This window comes from Cucurbita pepo, chromosome 13 (genome assembly GCF_057944985.1).
Source record: "Cucurbita pepo subsp. pepo isolate OVF chromosome 13, ASM5794498v1, whole genome shotgun sequence".
NCBI lineage: Eukaryota > Viridiplantae > Streptophyta > Magnoliopsida > Cucurbitales > Cucurbitaceae > Cucurbita > Cucurbita pepo.
The window spans coordinates 16,094,135-16,111,330 of NC_141810.1; the positions used below are offsets into that span (position 1 = coordinate 16,094,135).

Genomic DNA, 17,196 nt, shown 5'->3' on the forward strand with positions numbered 1-17,196 from the left:
GCTTAAAAAAATTCAATAAGCCCATATAATTTTAATTCTGTGTCAATTATTGAGATAATAGATAGTTTTTGAAGTTAAAAAATTATATAATAAAGCAGTAAATTTAATATTAGAAATGGAGTGGTAGCTCAACAACCTTGTGAAGTCACATCCTCTCCATAACAGAACCGACTGAATAAATCCATCGCATCACACGCACAAGGACAGAGATAGAGAGAGGGAGAAACAATAATAAATAAATAAATAAATAAATAGAGAGAAAAAAAGGGAAGGGCGAAAAAGGGATAATCATGGGATGAGTTAGAGAGGAAGAAAGAAGGGAGGAAGGGCGAAAAAGGGATAATCATGGGATGAGTTAGAGAGGAAGAAAGAAGGGAGGAAGGGCAAATTCGGAAATTGAAGGTATCGTAAAATTACAAACACATTGTCGGGGGAGGGTCACATGCGAACAATAAAGAACAGAGCAAAGCAATAATGAATAAGAACAAACATGGAAGAAGCTGAGACTAATTTCAATTTTCAACGTAATTCACCAACAATTCCAGCACATTTTAATTCAACACAGCGATTAGGCCATTTCGTGATCATAGTCATAATCATGATCATCACATTTTTCCCACATCCCCCACTTGATCTCATCGGACGCATCATTTCACGTGAAGATTAGTCACCACAGCACACACACACAGATTAATTGAACTAAACAAACATATAATCAAATCAACCACTTATCTCTTTTTTTCCGCCTCCTTTTCGATAGCGCTGGCGATTTAGCCGCCGGTGCGCTGGTTAAGCAGATCGAACGAACTCCTCGGCGTTCTCGGAAGATACACGATGGATTCCGAAACGCTGCAGGTCCGTTTGCAAGAAGAGTATAGATTCATGAATCCGAATCGGTCGCTCAGGCTTCTAGAAACCGTCTTGCCATTGCTGTCGCCCCTCCAGAGCTCGGTGGCGGCGGCAGGTTCCTTAGAGCACTCTATGAAGGCGTCGAAGAAAGGATCACGCTGCGAATATTGGCAGTTCGATTTCCTCCAATCTTGAAATCCTAAGCGCTTTGACGAGGGTTGGGTGGAGGAATTGGGAGGTAAGGGGAGGAGAGAGGTCAGAGGAGAGGCGGAATCCCGCCGGAGCCTTGCGGGAGACTGTTTCTTGGGGATTCCCGGCAAATGTTCCCAAGAGAACGGAATACTGCCGGAGAATGTTCGGACCGGAGTGGCGGCGGCGGAGAACGGAGAGTTGTTGGGAAAATAGCAAGAGCCACGGGATGAAGAAGAGGAGGAGGAGGAGGAGGAGGAGAGGGAAGAGGAAGAAGAAGAAGAGAAGGAATGAGAGCGGCGGGAAGATTGAAACATCGTCTCTTTTCTCACCGAGTCTTCACATTCTTTTTTTCTAGAGAATTTGGGAATCGGGATTGGCCTTTTGTGCACACAAAACCACTTCAAGTTTCTAAGAAATTTATTTCTTAGATATATATATATATACACACAAAAATGTGAATTATTATTATCATTATTATTTAATGCAAGAAAAAGGGAAACCCACGGGAAGTGGAGAGATAAAGTTTTCATTTAATAAGAAAAGGATCTTTTTGTGGTCTGGAACGTGATTGAGTTTTGGGGTCTTTTTTTTTTTCTTCCAAAATAAGCATTCTTTTAATTTTAATAAAATAATAATCTCCTTTTCTCTATCTTCTTTGTCAACGCTTGTTTATGTTTTAAGTAACATCTAATTCAAATTAATTATTTTTAATTTAAGCATATCTCGGTAGTAAAATCTCAAATTCTCAAAATTTTCAATACTAAAAAACAAATTACAAATTTTTATTTTCAGATCTAATAAAAATTCTTAAAAACACATAGAGAGTGGCTCTAAATAGGTTGTTGGCATGAAATGAAAAGGAGATTATGAATATAAAGATGGAAGGGCTAAAAAGGAGTAGGTGTTGAGATTAGAGGACCAAACATGATTTGAAGTATAAGGGTTATTGGTTAAAATTTCCAAAATTGTAAAAAAGAGGAATTATTGGGGCATCTCATGTATTTGATGTCATTGAAAGAGGCATCCAATATCATAATATACCCAATTAAACACATTAAATTCCTTACTTAAAACAATCAAAGACAACAAATAAAAGATTTGGATCTAATAATTAATTCTTTTTGCCGTATTGACATTTTTCTCAATCAATTAAACTCGATGAAATGGGGGAGTAAATGGCATAATTAATAACCGAGAGAGAGAGATTTAGCCACTAACTCATAAGCCACGTGCCACATTCATACTGGCTGGGAGTCCACGGTTACCGTCTGGCCTTTAACGTTTCCTGCATTCCCGCCCAGAAAATTCTTTCAATTACTTCTTTTTTCCGTTAAATAAAAAATTAAAAAAATAAAAAGAGAGAAGAAAAAGGGATTTTTCAAAATACAGAGGTCAAAAGGTTTCATTGAGATTGAGAATTGTCAACAAAAAAAAAAAAAAAAAAAAAAAAAAAAAAAAAAAAGTTGAAGACAGAGGGGATCCGTATCGATCATGTGGTTAAGCCATGGTTTTCTCGCCCTAGCTTCCGGTAACAGTGCCCTTCTCTCGAGGCGCGGCTCAGCGGGTAGCCGGTCGGAAGCCACTTCTGCACGCAACGTTTAAAGGTGGTTCTGCAAATCGCGCGCTGATGGCGGCTCCGAGGAATCTGACGCCGAAAGACGAAGAGAAGGCGGAGATGGACAGTCCGGCGGCGAAGAAGCTGAAATCTGAGAGATATCCTCTCTCGCGGTGGGGACTGGCGGTGGCTCTAGGCAGTTTTTTGGTTTTCTCCGCTGCGCTCTACTGCATTTACAGTAAAATGCTGGCCTCCCACTTCAAGAACATCAAGCTGCCACGTTCCCTCACCGATCTTCGAATGCTCAAGTAGGTGATTAATTTTGTAAGAAAGATTTTATTTATCTTTCCAATGGGATTGATTTCGAAAATGTTCTAATCGAATTCAATTGCTTCCTGCGCACTCATTTCATATTAACAATTCTTGCATCTTTATTCATTTCATGCTAATATCTCCCGTGGCTTACATATTACTTCATTAGAGGAGCGAGTTGAGGTTAGTCCATGGTAGCCGACTTGGTATAGACAGTGGCAGTAAATTGCTGTTTCCAGAGCCTAATCCAAGTGAGGCATTCGTTGGGACGAGGAAATTCTGGGATATTTTGTTCAAGCTTAAAGTTTTTAACCACCCGGGAATAGTTTAGAGGTTGAAGGAAAATTAGAAAGTAAATAGACTTTCGAGATGATAGTGATCCGGGACCAATCTAAGATAGAGATGCCCCTAAGATTAGGAGTAGACACTCCATAAAAATCTTCCAAATCCTCTCACATGTGATCCTCTCCAATCCCTGTTTTTGATCGAACCAGTAGAGTTCATTCTTGATCTCTCTCAATTCGAAAATCCAAATCACCAACCACGACACTTCAACTTCTTTATAAAATCAATTGGGGTGTGTATAGACGAGACTCCATAGTGATGATATTAGAACTAAAATTAGAAAAGAATATATAGTATTTCGAGATTTGGAGACCTTGGAATTGTGTTTGGAGAGGTAGGTATGAATGAAGAAGTGGAGAGGAAGCTTTCAGAAATGACTAATGTTAAACTGGATAGCGACACCATAGCTTTCAGATAGGACACTGTATAACTTACGAGATATGATGTGACTGTCTGAATCCTCTGTTAGCAAACTAAGTCATAGAATTAGAGTCGATAATTAGTCTTTCTCAACTAATGCAACTGGTTTATCACCACCAACCACAACCCCTCCCCTCCTCTCCCAAAAATAAAAGAAAAAAGGAAAAAGAAAAGCTGTTATGTTTGATCCACCATAAACTCAAATACATGAGGCTTTGTTGTTGCATTTAAATATGTTGTGTTTGACTTCGCCTTCTGGTTGGTTCCATTTGATGGTTTTCATTGCCATAGCAATTTAAACAATTTAGACAGCTTATGCCTATCCAAGATGCATTTTGTCTTTTAAATTTGTGAACCAGAAATCATCTTGGAAGCTACGCCAAGGGTCATCCTGCACAGTTCATCCTGGGTTATTGTTCCACCTACATATTTATGCAAACTTTTATGATCCCTGGAACAGTTTTCTTGTCATTGTTGGCCGGAGCTCTTTTTGGAGTTGTTAAAGGCCTTGTACTAGTCGTTTTCAATGCTACGGCTGGAGCTACTACTTGCTTTTTTCTTTCCAAGTTAATTGGTAGACCTTTAGTTTGTTGGATGTGGCCTGAAAAATTGAAACTTTTCCAGTCTCAGGTAAGGCCATTCCATCCTTAGTTTCCTTGACTATCTAGCACCCAACGTCAGGTGTTTTCCATTAGTCTAACCTGTGAGTATTGTGCATGTGGTTTCAGGTAGCAAAGCAAAGAGAGAAGCTGCTTAATTACATGATTTTTCTAAGGATAACACCAACGCTACCTAACATTTTCATAAACCTGGCATCGCCCATTGTCGATGTACCATTTCATGTTTTCCTTTCAGCTACGCTCATCGGTCTTGTTCCATCGTCATATATAATGGTTAGGGTAAGTTTTTTTCAGCCTCCCCGTGGTCTAGTCTAGAATATGTATTCACTAATTTACTATAGTCCATTTCTAGCAAAAGACGCATTTGTACATTTAAAATTTCACCTTCCACTTTCAGGTTTTGCCTCATCTTACCGGTTATTTATGCTAATGACCAAACCCGGCTGTCATCTTCATATTTATGTTCTAGTGGCTTTCTGGATATTTAAATATGAAAACGCTTTCCATTTATCATCTCCATATTTATGTTTTAGTGGTTTTCTGGATACTTGATCAAGAAAATTATTTCTGTCAATCATCTTCATATTTATGCTTTATTGGCTTTCTGAACACTAAATTACTAGAACGATTTCTCTCTTTCATAGGATTCCCTTTACTTATCACACATGAAGATTTGTTCTAACATGCACTTCTCCTTGCATTTTCATGCCCAACTTTTATAATTGAGTTTCTAATCCTCTTTCTTTATTCAGGCCGGTCTTGCTCTAGGGGATCTCAAATCCGTCAAGGATTTATATGATTTTAAAACCTTGACTGTACTTTTCTTCATCGGTTCTTTGTCCGTACTTCCCATTCTTCTAAAGAGAAAGCGAACCTATGAATGAAGATTCTGCATACAGAATTTTGTACTAATACTAGTTCTTTAAACATAAGTTATCAGAGGATCTACCGTCTTCTGGAATGAAAGAGAGGAAATTCTAAGTCAAACTATGGCAGTGATGTGAGCTTCACAAGTTCCAAGTATCAAGGATTTCCCTCTACTCACAAGAACCCTAATGGGTGTTCGGTGTTTATTTACCGAATCATCTATGGAGTTTATTCTTTTGCACTCTGATTTCTTCTAGAGCACAGTATTAATTTTTCATTATTTTTACCCAGAAGTATTAGGAAAAGACTTGGACCAGTAGCACATCTTGTGACGCTGCATTAACATGTAAATATAGAAACTTGCATCTTGAAGTCTAGATCTTTTTACAGAGTTGAGTGTTGGGTATCAACATGGAGACAATATTCAGCCTTGACAAACAACAATTCAAGTGTTGCAGTCTAAAAAACTTTAACTGAGTTTACAGAAGATGAAACTCACTCATTATGACGCCATCTTCACCCAACTTCAAGGGAGGCTACAGCATCCTCTAACGGTGCAAGCCAACCTGGCTGTCTGGAACAACCTGTAGAACGCCTGGTTGTTCTGCCAAGTAAAGCAGATAAATTTGTTTGGTTGTTATCAGCTAATGAGTGAACATCAATCTAAAACAACATCAAGGCAATTATTGCCACTACTAGACAACAATTGACACAGGACTTTCACCATCTTGAAGGCAATTATTGAAGTATATGTTAAATTAATAAATCAGATGTATTCGTTGATAGGAAGCCAGGTTTGAATTTTCTACTAAAGTTATAAACATATAAACCCAAAATTACAGAGAAATCTGATACTTATTAGCAGAACACTGCTAAATGGAAGATGATAACTTGCTGGGGGTAACCTCTATTGATTTTGTCCTTTTTACCTACCATAACTTACAAGCTAAATGTGAACGCTACATTCACAGGTTTTAAAGAGTAATTTATATGAAGAAACTAATTGTCAAATTCTCTTTTATTGATTATTGAAAAAAAAAAATTGAAATATTATTTATCTTGAACTATTTCGTAGCTGTCACATAAATAAGAAGAAAATTGAATGAGGAAGAAAAAAAATAATTGAAAGAGAAATTTCTGTAAATACATGGAACATTCAATAGGGGAAGTTTCTGTAAGCACAGGAGGGACGAAGATGAAACACATGACATAAAGGAGAGAGGAAGGAAACCCAAACGTATGGAAATGAGGTGTAACTCATGGGTGGGCATGGGTGTGGGTTTTGGAAGCCTAAATCCAAACATGGGATGTACTTGGGATGCCCTTTGCTACGGAAAGTACAAACAATGATACAACGATGAATGCAGAAGATGCAAGCTACACAAAGCTTGAGTCATCCTTTGATCTATCTTACTAAAACACATGATGTGAGTTGGGAAGAAGATGAATCCCTAGACATCAACCTCGATCCAATTTAAACAATCGATTTCGTATACTACTCAATCGATCCACTGAAAACGATGAAGGAAGTACAATCAGTAGCAACAGTCTCCTATGTTTATAACTTAATTATCTAATCAAGAACGCGACTACTGAAGCTAGACTTACGGGAAACTCGAGAAACCTGGTCGGGAGTGAGCTTTGCAGAGAATCCACTAACAGCCGTTTTGTAACTGTAAATAAGCGCATCCTTCGCAGCTTCCTCACTGCAAACGCAAACGAGCTAGCATTTGTCCGATTAACTTCTTTTGCATTTCGAAAACATGAACTGAAACTAATGAGAAGAGCACAGAGAAACAAGCTACGAACCTGCCGAGAGCAGAGGCTAGGGTTCGGATATGGAAATCCTTGGGGTCCTCATCCCGAGGACTTTCGGTGTACACGATGTGAACTGCAGGCCGTGAAGACGCTGCCGACGAAGCGTAGGAAACGGTTGAAGAAGTTTCATCGGTCTCAGCCATGGCGGAGGATATGGAAATGGTAAAGAAAGACACGAAGAGGAACAATAAGGCCCTTGCCGCTCGTAACTTACTCCGCCATGCGTCCTTCATTCTTGTTTAATACGATCCTCTCGGTTCAAACAGTACTCACAGGCAAGATACACTTCACAATAGGTCCCACTTTAGGGATTACTGAGACGAATTTGACGCCAAATTTATGGTTTTTTAAAATTAAATTATTGGAGTTTTAAACTTTTAATTTTATATTTATTAATTCTGTCATTAGATTAAATTTATAATTTTAAAATTTAAATTCCAAAGTTTGCGAGACTAAAACAACTAATGTCCTATGTTTAAAATATATATATATATATATATATATATATATATATATATATATATATATATATATATATATATTGTTTCAAAAGTTAATATTAATCATGAATTTGAAGTAAAAAGCCTCCCCGACATAAACTGGATGGGATCGATCCTTCCCAATGATGCCAAATGTCATTTCCATGTTTGTGTTACTCAACGTTTTGGTATGAGTTTGCTGTAAGAAAAAGAAAAATTCAAAAGCAATTCATCAGAAAAGCACAACAAAACGGTACACGAAAAGTTTGACAAAAGTCAATATTCTCTTCTTTCTTCATTATGAACATATATATACACACGATTATTCGGTCAACATTCCAGTTTTGAAGTCCACATGGTATGCATCTTTTGCAGCTCTCGGAGGTCATTGGACTTCAAAGACATTTTGTAAAGCTCCCTCAGCCTTGAGGCTTCACCAGATCTGTTGGGTGTCATATGAGGTTGAGATGCAGAAGATTTTCCTGAACTCGTTGGAAGTGTCATTCCCACCATTTTCTTCAATAGAATTTGTAAATGATTCCAAAATTTCGAATGTATCTCGGAGTACTTCGTTTTTAGAGAATCTGCATCGGTATCAGAAACGTGTCGTCCTTCAAGCATGCGAGAAAATGCCAATTCTAGCATCTGTAGAGGAAAACAAAAAATTTACCACGTGGAAAACAACAGACATGAAACTATTTTCGAGAATGGTCGATGGCATGACTGATCGTGTCCAAGAAAAGCCAACGAATGGCCCAGCAAACCAAACAACATCAATAGTAAAGTGCTTAAGGTTATGACAGGAAATATTAGAGAGGGAAAGAATCATACTGCATTCGAGTGTAACGAGCTCGACAGGCTTAATGAAAGAGCTGATCGTTCAACCAAAATGGTCAGATACATCGTGGGATGTGTTTTAGGGCCATAAAACTCCAAGGCTCTCTGCCAGTTCCTCTCAGCCAAGGAAGCATACTGCTTTACCCGTTGGAGAATGGCGTTATCATCTTTAGACAAGCTCTTTTTCCAGCCATCCGACTCCAAATACTTCAAAGAACAATTCTTTTGATAACAAGCTAGTTGGAAATAAGCATATGCAGCTTCCTGTTTACGTATGTCACCCAGAGATTCATATATTGATAGTGCCTCCCTAATGGCATCATTTGCTGAAATCTTATGCTTTTTCTTCAATCCTTTCTTAGCTCCTCTATTGTTAGAATTTGTGTGAAATGACCCAACATCTTCCAATGTTTCAATATCATGTACCTCGTTTATATCTAGCCTGGCCAAAAGCATACCAAGCCTCAGATACGTGTGAGCAAGCTGTGTGTGAACCTCAGTCCTCAGGTTGCTGGGCACATCAATAGAATCTTCAGCAACACCACTCAGTTCATTTTTTGCTGCCCCGTAATATCTTAGCGATTCAGTATATTCAAGTTCGGCAGTCTCCAATGCTTGATAATATGCATTCTGTACAATTCCATGTACTTTGAGATCTTCAATTTTGGATACTATCTCCTCAGCTAACGCTCGCCTCCCATGACCCAAATTGCAGTTAATTAGTATGATGTTCGTATGATCAGAAACAGCTCTAAATGCATCAATAGCACCTATAAATGCCATTTCAGCTTTCTTCAGCTCCTTTCTTTCAAGTCTCCATCGACCTAGTTCATTGCAAACCCAACCCTTTTTTCTCATAACTGATTGCAGTTCAACGGATCCAGCTGGGAGTTGCCCTAACGCCTTTCTAGCTTCTTCATAGCAACTCAGGGCTGCAGTCAAATTGCATTCTGATCCTCTAAAAACAGGACCCCCAAGATACTTAAATATTCCACCAGTTTTAACTTTCTGAGATTCCTTAGAATTCACATGAGATTGAGAGGTCGAACTATGAACATGACCGCAAGTCTCCACATTATCCTCCACCTCAGAATTACCCACCTCTTCAGAATTACCCACCGAGAGTTTTGTCCCAGAATCAACCATATTGCAAGTTCCTACTGGGATTCGAGCATTCCTTTTTGGCTCTATATGTCGACGGTTAGAGCCCATTCCATCATCAATCTTTGTACAATTATAATCATGTTCACGGTCTCCTGAGACTGAGTGGGCAGTCGAAGTCTTAAAATGGGTCTTTTTATTGTGTTTTCTGCTGTAGACAATTGATTCCCCCCTACTACTGCTAGCACTGCTTCCACTGTTTGCCCTATCACTCTGGCAGCTGCAATTTACCAAGGAGCAAGCACTGCAGTTTTTAAATTGCCCAAGCTTCTTCTTGAGCCTATTAACTTCTTTCACAACTTCAGATGAGATCTTCAATTCTCTTGTGGAAAAGTTCTTTTCTGCTTTTTCAGAGGTTTCTCTACCGTATATAGAATGGAACTCCACATATACATCTCCAACTAATGTCCATGTCTTGGCCCAAAACAGATAAGTGGAAGAATAATGATCCAATGATAAGTCATCACATTGCAAATCAACTTCTTTCAGATCTTGATTAAATGATCTCAACTTTACATCTTTATCATTCAATTTATTCTGCAAAAGTGGGGTGCCAACCATTGAGGAAATGAATCTAGTCTCTTCAAGTTCCTGGGGCATAGATCCATAAACAAGACATGCCAATTCTACAACTTTTAAGGACTGATGCAGCTGGCCGTCCTCCTTATATGCTTGGCCAAGAGCTAAATAAGACTCTCCAAGCAAAAGAACCAATTTCCATAATCTATGGTCCAATTTTGATTTTGGAAGCCATTCACGAAGGTCACAGACTTCAATACAGTCAACATCACCACATGCACACACAGAGATATTAACAGAAGAAGGTAGACTATCGTGCACTGCACCAATATGGTCCATCTTTGGTTCTGAGCTTTGTAGCTGGCGCATCCATCTAAGAGACTTGATAGCTTGAGAAATATGATGTATTGCAGCTAACTTTGAAGATATTGGATCAGCAACAGTCTGAACTACATGTGAGGCAGTTGGAGAAACTTTACAGACAGCAAAGCTTTCCTCATCTTGAGAATTTTCTGCTGCCACCGGTGGTTCTATCCCTTGTTGATCCCTCAACGATATCATTCTTGGAGAAGATACATAGGCTTCTGATGTTATTGATGAAGAAACTTCTGACAACAAATTTTGATGATGTGGATCACCTTCCCCAAGTTTGTCTTCTTCTACAAGGGAGGAGGAACCTTCATACTTACCCGTTTCAGATGTACTGCTTAAAAAGTTCAATGACTCTTCTTCTTCAGCGTCCACAACTTCAACTTCACATCCCAGTGGAGGAGAATCTAATGTTAAATCTAAATCTTCGTCATAGTTTAAAATGAGCCTTGCAAACTGTTCATGAGCAAATGCACGAACCACCTGCTTACCATGGCCTTGATTGTCAGTTATCTAGATATTCAAGTAAAACTTGACCACAAAACACAAACAGATGCAATCATAAGGTACTAGTGGAAACAATATCATTACCAAATGATCAGGCTCATCAAGAAAATCCAAACACTTCTTAAAAAACCTCGCACATTTGGCCTTGTTAGTTGGATTCTGCAAAAGTAACAATTATAATTGCAGCAACCAACCATTTCCAAGATGCAAAAACAGAAAACAGAAGTACAAATCTTCCTCACCATAGAAAGTGAGAGACGGTGAGCTATACGGTAGAGGAGTGTTCCAAATGAAAATAAGGAGTCACATCTCCCTCTATATAGCATCGAGGGTAAGGAATTTGAGCTATCATCGAAATCACTGGAGGAATGGTTCTTGGGAATTAGAGAAAGATCAAAAAGTTGAATCCCATCTTCACCTGCACCTTTATAAAGCTGAAAACATTTGATGTTAAGTATATGAATGGGGTTGACACTCCACCTAGAATTAACTTATGATTTATATGAGAGATGCAGAATGAAAATTGTAGTATTACCCAATAAGCCCCAGGATCTTGTTTGCAGTTTTCTTGGAGAAATCTCAAGACAGAAAGGCCATTTTGTTGTACCACATAAGGATGAAAAGCAGGAGTACCGTCATCAGAGACCCCTTTTAATAGGAATATATCATCCGTCTTCAGAAGCTCGTATCCCTGAACAACACCATTTTCATGATAACAAATGGCTAATTCAGGAACACTTGCCATGACATTGTCAAGCCAAGCTTCAAGCCAAGTAAGTGGAGTGACCTGAAAAAGAAGTGTTAACATAATAATACTTATTAAACTCAGGTTACTCAACAATACAATGCCCCACCTGTCGGGTAATATCCCATAAATGCAAACTCACAGCAACATACTTTTCATTACTGAACAGAAGCAGGTCACTACCAATAAGCATACGGAAATTATAAAATTGCCAAAACAGAACCCTTAGAAATTCATCATCACCAACACTTCTATGCTTTTCAGACTCTTGATTCGAGCACCTAGGCTTTCCACCAACTTCTGAAACCTTTTTGACGGGATCATGCTTCTTACTTCTTTTACCCTTCTTACTTCCCCAAAAGAAGGCATCTTGTTTAACTTCCTTATATTGGGCACAGGAATTCAAATCCTTTGGTGAAACACCCTCAGTCTGCTCCAGGACCTGAGACGTACTTCCTCCAGGAAGAACAGATGACTTAGATTGCTTCTCTGTTGTAGCATGATAAGTTGGAGGACAATCACAAGCCTCCATTCTAACTGAATGCATAGCAAAATTCAAAAGTAAAGATTGTTCTGCACACTTTGATTGATTTTTATGCCTCCTAACCAGCTTTTCTCCCTCTTCAACATCAGGCCTACACTTCCACCAAGAAAATCAATGAAAATGAGCTATCACAATTACATTTTCTGTGACATCTAGGAACAAAAAAAACTCACAAAGAACAACGATAAAAATGCCGGTGATAAACAGTAGGACTGAAATTTTAACAGCAAAGAAAAGACTACTAAGTACATACCCTGTACTCAGAACAAGCGCTTGTCCAATGCGATAAACAACAATGGATAACCGGGCCTTTGAATAAGGCATTTTAAAGATCTGCTTAAGAATGTCAGCTGGAGCTATCACATCTATCTCATCGCCATATTCAACCAAACCAGACACAGCAAGAGCTTCACATTTTCTGGTAAGATTTGAAGCAACAGCACCCCCGTCCCAAGGTAAATCTAAAATATGTGAATGCTAGTATCATCCAAGTGATAGCAAAACTTTTAAGAAAGTAAAGTTAGAATGCAGCAAAGGCATAGCTACTTCAAGGGAGATCTTAAAAACTATCAAGTACTGTAGCCGATTGAATGGAACGGAAACTCCAACAAAACAAAAGTCTGCAGACGTAACAAGTTCTAACATGAAAAAGGCATAACTATTCTAAACAAAAGGAGAACGGAAGAATACGAATTGCAACCACATTGCTATTTAAGTTGCACTTGTCTGCCTCCATTTAGAATGGCGCAGGGCGACTATATCAAACTAAACAGATGTCTAGCGCCAACACAATAAGTTCATTTATATTTGCCACAGGCCAGATCGTTAAACCATTTAGGTTCTAGCTATGCTCCAGCAATGCGCTATATCAGCAAAAATATTAGCACAACTCATAAACGGCAGAAACAAACCTCCGGCGTCCTTCGACTGGAGTGCCCCAATCGGGAGAATCTTCTCATGGGAGTTTGAAGGAAGTGGAGGTAAATTGAGATCTGTCTCGGTCGGAAGCACTCGATACCTCGGAGCTGTCACGCTTTCACAAACAAAACCGACCATAAACCCAAATTAAGATAAATTCACTCAAAAAATTAAGCAATAAGAAAGAAGCTCGCATGATTGTTTTCTTTTTTTTTTATAAGAGACAAGAAGCTCGCATGATTGTGATGAGGAATAGAAGAATGAACAGATAACGAGGGAAAAAGAAGGTTAATACGTTTGGCGCGAAGGAACTAGAGCAGAATAGAAGGCATGGAATTCCTTATCAGTGGGAACGGGGATAGAGCCGCAGAGAAAACCACTGGCAGGTTTTGGCCTCACTATTTCCAGTTTTCCGATGCATTGAACCTCTCGCGAGGAACCCTCAGAAGACGCCGGCGACGCCTCCATTGATTTAACTTCAACTCCGATGAGTTTAGGGTTTTTCTTCACGGAAGGTCTGAAGAGTCTCTGAGTTTACAGATATGGCGGTTCCAGGATCCCGGCGTCTGTCCGTCCGTCCGTCGATTGGTGGGATTCGAAGCCGCTTGCCGTTGGCCACCGTAAGTGCAAAATCATTTTGCTTAGTTTTTTTTTTTTTTTTATTTCTTTTCTAAATATGAACAATGTTTTACTTCCGGGCAAATTTCACTAATTATGTCGGTTAAAATTATAATTACAAATTTAGAGATGATTTTAAATAATAAATTATAAAAACTATAAATTTGGTTAATATCCTTAAACCAAGTTAGAACATTGGGCCTGAGGCCTAGGTTCAAAGGATGGGCTCCCAAGTAATCAAATTCAAGCCCACATAGAGAAGCCCAATAAATAAATAAATTTATTTTTATTTTTAAAAAATAAGAAAAAATAGAGTTATTTCCAAATTTAAAATGAAATATATATATATATATATATATATATATATATATATATATATATATTCCAATGGTGGACAACATACATATGTACATGTATATATACATAACACACATACATATATGTATACATATATATGTATATGTACATGAAAAATACATTTTAAATTTTATATTTAAATGGAGGCAAAAGGCATCCAAAAGGATAGAACCAAAATTGAATAAGTGAAGAAGTGTCAACACCATCACAGCTAGCAATTTGGTTTGCATGCCAATTCCTGCAACCCTACCACCTCTTTCAAAGATACTTTTCCCCCGAATTCTCTCCTCAAATCTAATTCCTGTCTCGAATTTAATTTAAATAATTGATGTACTCTTAAAGAAATAGAAATAATTGGTTTCGTTTATCATTTTTTTTTTCGTTCAACAATACAAGTTCAATAGATTCAAAAATTTTCTGTCCACTTTTTGTATTTTTAATTGTAAAAAAATTACAAAAATTGACGGTGAATATGATGTTTTTATTGGAATTAAATTTAAATTTTTAGAGTTAAAATATTAATTTTAAAAGTATATGGATTAAATTGAAATTATATATATAAAAGAAAAAAAAATGCAGAAGGTTCTTGTAATTGGGGTTTGGTTTATGTATGTTGGGGTTTTGGATGGATGTAAAGAATGAGCAAACACACAGCTGTTAAGTTATTCTCACTTTGTGTGAAGTTGCCAACACAAATTTATAAAGATATTGACATCAATGGCTTTATTATCCAACCCCTTTATTATTGCATTTTCAAATATACAAATATTTTATTGCTATACCCATTCCTTTTTTGCAATTCAATCATAATTTTCCACGTGGAAAACCTTTTTTCTTTATATTTTCATTTTTTTTTCTAATGTGTATAGTATTTATCCCTCAAATTAAATTAATTTTTTTAGTGGTTTCTTTTTAAATAGAGCTAAATTAATCAAAATATTTTTATATTTTATATTTTATCTTAACAAAAATACTAAAAAAATATACTTAGGGTTAGTTTTCTGTTTGAATTTTAAAAAAATTTCATTAATATTTAAAAAAAACCAAAAATATATTTAAATTTTTTAAAAAAATTTAAATATACCTTTACAAGGTGTTAATTAGCCTTTAAAGTTTTTTTTTTTTTTTTTTTTTTTGGGTATTATAACCGGTATTTTTTTATTTATTTTTTTTTTAAATTGAAGAGTTATTAAAAAAAAAAATTAAAAGATATTTTTGAAACAAATTATTCATGATCTTCCCAATGCTTAATGTATAACTCTCTCAGAACTTCATTTGTGTTTATATTTATCACGGTACGAGTTAGATAAGCCTTTTACTGTCTCTTCTCATTAATGAGCTCCTAACATATATGAACGAACTAGTTCTCGTTCAAAAAAGTGATATAAAGATAAAGGAAGACAATAGGCCGAAAAGGAAAAATATATGAAATTACCTTCCTGAAAGTAACACAAACCAAAAAAGAAGATGGCGAGTATGAAAATTGAGGACAAAAATGTAATTTACGCATTTTATGTCTATATATACACACACACATGAAGGCAAGCCATTGCAGTTTACTACTACATCAAAATTTGGGGATATCTTCTTCAGAAATGAAGCCACTCAGTGTTCTTTGCACTTTCGTTCTCCTTCTCCTTTTCTTGCAGGTATTATATATATATATATATATATATATATATATATATATATTTTAAATATTTTATATTTTATTTTCCGGTAACCAATTAATAAACTTTATTTTCTTTCTATATTCTGTTGAAGGGTCTTTCAGAGGCTTTCACTAATGTGAGTATCCTCCATCTCTCATTTGCCCCTTCCATCACCTTTCAAGTTTTGGCATTCATTGGATCAAAATTTTGAGATAATATTGTTGTTGTTGAAATTATTTTGATCATGTAGTAGTAATTTAACATTGTACGAGACGAGATACTGTTTTGGGTATATAGATAGAAAAATGTTGACGAGTTTATAGAAGTTTGAGTTTGTGTATTCTTTATTGTTTATTAATAATGTCGGGTTTATCGTGTTCATAATCAAATATTGACGTTGAGTTCAGGTGAATGAAGGGACCAACACGACAGCTCTCGACAAAAAGCATATCTATTCTCCAAAAATCAGTAAGTTGTCATGTAATCCAACCATATTAAAAAAAAAAAAAAAAAAAAAAAAAGAAATAGAATTTTACAAGTTCAATTTACTTGTTAAATATAAAAAATAAAATAAAAAATTTGAAACTTATACTGTGATGGGATTGGATTAGATTGCAAATATGCATGCTCAAGGCGATGCATGAAAGTGAGGAGAAAGAAGATATGTATGCGGGCTTGCGGAAGTTGCTGCAGTCGGTGCCACTGCGTCCCGCCCGGCACTTACGGCAACCACCAAGCTTGCCCTTGCTATGCTCGCCTCAGGACCCACGGCAATAGGCTCAAGTGCCCCTAAATTCCCATTGTTCTCTTCTTCTACCATATTTTCATTTTATGTTTGGAGCTGGTTCTATTTTATGCTATTTTCCGTTGATATTCAGACAATTTAAATACTCATAAATGTGGTTAAAAAATATATATATATATATCACTGGTGCTTTTGTTGTGTCGTTATAAGGGCAGTGAATTATGTCTTTTGTTGTGTTCGTCAGAAGGGTGGTTGATTATGTAATTTGTTTTGTGATTGATAATATATGAAGTGATTAAATATATGTCTTTATTTTCTTATTTTTCTTATTTATTTTGTGCATAATAAGTCTTGAATTTTAAGAGTGTGTTAATATGTTCCTAAATTTACAATGTAGTGTCCGAAAAATTCTTCCATTAAAAAAAAAAATGTCTAATGTGCTTATAAAGTTACAATTTAAAGTTAAATAATTTATTAAATATGACGAAACTTATTAATTAATCTTTTAAAAATATTCAATAGATTCGAACCTTGTAAAAGAAAGAAATAAAAAAAGAAAAGAAAAGAAAAGAAAGAAAAGAACAAGATGAAGCAAAAGAGAATAATATTACAAAGAATTGCTAAAAAGTAAAGAATTTTGATTTAGAATATTATTTTTATTGTGCATGAGTACAAGCAAAAAGATGGCAGAAAAAAAAAAAAAAAAAAAAAGGAACATTGAGGGAACCGATTTAGAAACGGGGGGAAAAGAAGTTCTTAATTAAGCA

The 17,196-nt window shown here is 36.5% G+C and overlaps 5 protein-coding genes across 7 annotated transcripts; 2 read left to right on the forward strand and 3 right to left on the reverse strand.

Moving 5' to 3' along the window:
- Window positions 1-491: 491 nt before the first annotated feature.
- On the reverse strand, window positions 492-1,468 carry LOC111808189 (uncharacterized). The gene has a single exon (XM_087116869.1). The coding sequence runs from the start codon at window positions 1,353-1,355 to the stop codon at window positions 771-773; it is 585 nt and encodes a 194-aa protein (XP_086972995.1). The 5' UTR covers window positions 1,356-1,468; the 3' UTR covers window positions 492-770.
- Window positions 1,469-2,079: 611 nt separating this feature from the next.
- LOC111808339 (subtilisin-like protease SBT3.4) lies at window positions 2,080-7,305 on the reverse strand. 2 transcript variants are annotated; one of them, XM_023694261.2, is made up of 4 exons: window positions 6,970-7,305; window positions 6,769-6,866; window positions 5,660-5,764; window positions 2,080-2,326 (listed from the first exon to the last, which is right to left on the reverse strand). In XM_023694261.2, exons 1-3 carry the CDS (start codon window positions 7,209-7,211, stop codon window positions 5,709-5,711), a joined length of 396 nt encoding a protein of 131 aa, XP_023550029.2. In that variant the 5' UTR covers window positions 7,212-7,305; the 3' UTR covers window positions 2,080-2,326; window positions 5,660-5,708. The 2 variants fall into 2 exon arrangements, with proteins under 2 accessions (XP_023550029.2, XP_023550028.2); XM_023694260.2 differs by lacking the exon at window positions 2,080-2,326 and having other exon boundaries at window positions 5,500-5,764; window positions 6,970-7,304.
- On the forward strand, window positions 2,447-5,537 carry LOC111808338 (putative membrane protein At4g09580). The gene is made up of 4 exons (XM_023694259.2): window positions 2,447-2,904; window positions 4,033-4,303; window positions 4,402-4,572; window positions 5,046-5,537. Exons 1-4 carry the CDS (start codon window positions 2,669-2,671, stop codon window positions 5,175-5,177), a joined length of 810 nt encoding a protein of 269 aa, XP_023550027.2. The 5' UTR covers window positions 2,447-2,668; the 3' UTR covers window positions 5,178-5,537.
- Window positions 7,306-7,574: 269 nt separating the features above from the next.
- On the reverse strand, window positions 7,575-13,741 carry LOC111808337 (erythroid differentiation factor-like protein). Of its 2 annotated transcripts, XM_087117034.1 has the most exons (10): window positions 13,353-13,741; window positions 13,051-13,172; window positions 12,393-12,600; window positions 11,705-12,230; window positions 11,386-11,637; window positions 11,093-11,284; window positions 10,935-11,009; window positions 8,289-10,826; window positions 7,778-8,102; window positions 7,575-7,656 (listed from the first exon to the last, which is right to left on the reverse strand). In XM_087117034.1, the coding sequence occupies exons 1-9, from the start codon at window positions 13,523-13,525 to the stop codon at window positions 7,788-7,790; spliced, it is 4,401 nt and encodes a 1,466-aa protein (XP_086973160.1). In that variant the 5' UTR covers window positions 13,526-13,741; the 3' UTR covers window positions 7,575-7,656; window positions 7,778-7,787. The 2 variants fall into 2 exon arrangements, with proteins under 2 accessions (XP_086973160.1, XP_023550026.2); XM_023694258.2 differs by having other exon boundaries at window positions 7,575-8,102.
- A 1,818-nt stretch (window positions 13,742-15,559) lies between these two features.
- LOC111808942 (gibberellin-regulated protein 9) lies at window positions 15,560-16,733 on the forward strand. Its single transcript, XM_023695193.2, has 4 exons — window positions 15,560-15,681; window positions 15,797-15,820; window positions 16,092-16,152; window positions 16,296-16,733. Exons 1-4 carry the CDS (start codon window positions 15,568-15,570, stop codon window positions 16,475-16,477), a joined length of 381 nt encoding a protein of 126 aa, XP_023550961.2. The 5' UTR covers window positions 15,560-15,567; the 3' UTR covers window positions 16,478-16,733.
- Window positions 16,734-17,196: the final 463 nt, after the last annotated feature.

What these genes read in the sequence shown, in the direction of transcription:
- LOC111808189 (XM_087116869.1), bottom strand. Translation starts at nt 1,355, where the DNA reads ATGTTTCAATCTTCCCGCCGCTCTCATTCCTTCTCTTCTTCTTCTTCC.
- LOC111808338 (XM_023694259.2), top strand. Translation starts at nt 2,669, where the DNA reads ATGGCGGCTCCGAGGAATCTGACGCCGAAAGACGAAGAGAAGGCGGAG. An exon ending in ACCGATCTTCGAATGCTCAA is followed by an intron (nt 2,905 to 4,032) that starts GTAGGTGATTAA and finishes TTTGTGAACCAG; the next exon opens with AAATCATCTTGGAAGCTACG. An exon ending in TGAAACTTTTCCAGTCTCAG is followed by an intron (nt 4,304 to 4,401) that starts GTAAGGCCATTC and finishes ATGTGGTTTCAG; the next exon opens with GTAGCAAAGCAAAGAGAGAA.
- LOC111808339 (XM_023694261.2), bottom strand. Translation starts at nt 7,211, where the DNA reads ATGAAGGACGCATGGCGGAGTAAGTTACGAGCGGCAAGGGCCTTATTG. An exon ending in CTAGCCTCTGCTCTCGGCAG is followed by an intron (nt 6,867 to 6,969) that starts GTTCGTAGCTTG and finishes TTGCGTTTGCAG; the next exon opens with TGAGGAAGCTGCGAAGGATG. An exon ending in CCAGGTTTCTCGAGTTTCCC is followed by an intron (nt 5,765 to 6,768) that starts GTAAGTCTAGCT and finishes TTTACTTGGCAG; the next exon opens with AACAACCAGGCGTTCTACAG.
- LOC111808337 (XM_087117034.1), bottom strand. Translation starts at nt 13,525, where the DNA reads ATGGAGGCGTCGCCGGCGTCTTCTGAGGGTTCCTCGCGAGAGGTTCAA. An exon ending in CTAGTTCCTTCGCGCCAAAC is followed by an intron (nt 13,173 to 13,352) that starts GTATTAACCTTC and finishes TGTTTGTGAAAG; the next exon opens with CGTGACAGCTCCGAGGTATC. An exon ending in ACCGTCTCTCACTTTCTATG is followed by an intron (nt 11,010 to 11,092) that starts GTGAGGAAGATT and finishes TTACTTTTGCAG; the next exon opens with AATCCAACTAACAAGGCCAA.
- LOC111808942 (XM_023695193.2), top strand. Translation starts at nt 15,568, where the DNA reads ATGAAGGCAAGCCATTGCAGTTTACTACTACATCAAAATTTGGGGATA. An exon ending in TTTCAGAGGCTTTCACTAAT is followed by an intron (nt 15,821 to 16,091) that starts GTGAGTATCCTC and finishes CGTTGAGTTCAG; the next exon opens with GTGAATGAAGGGACCAACAC. An exon ending in TATCTATTCTCCAAAAATCA is followed by an intron (nt 16,153 to 16,295) that starts GTAAGTTGTCAT and finishes GGATTGGATTAG; the next exon opens with ATTGCAAATATGCATGCTCA.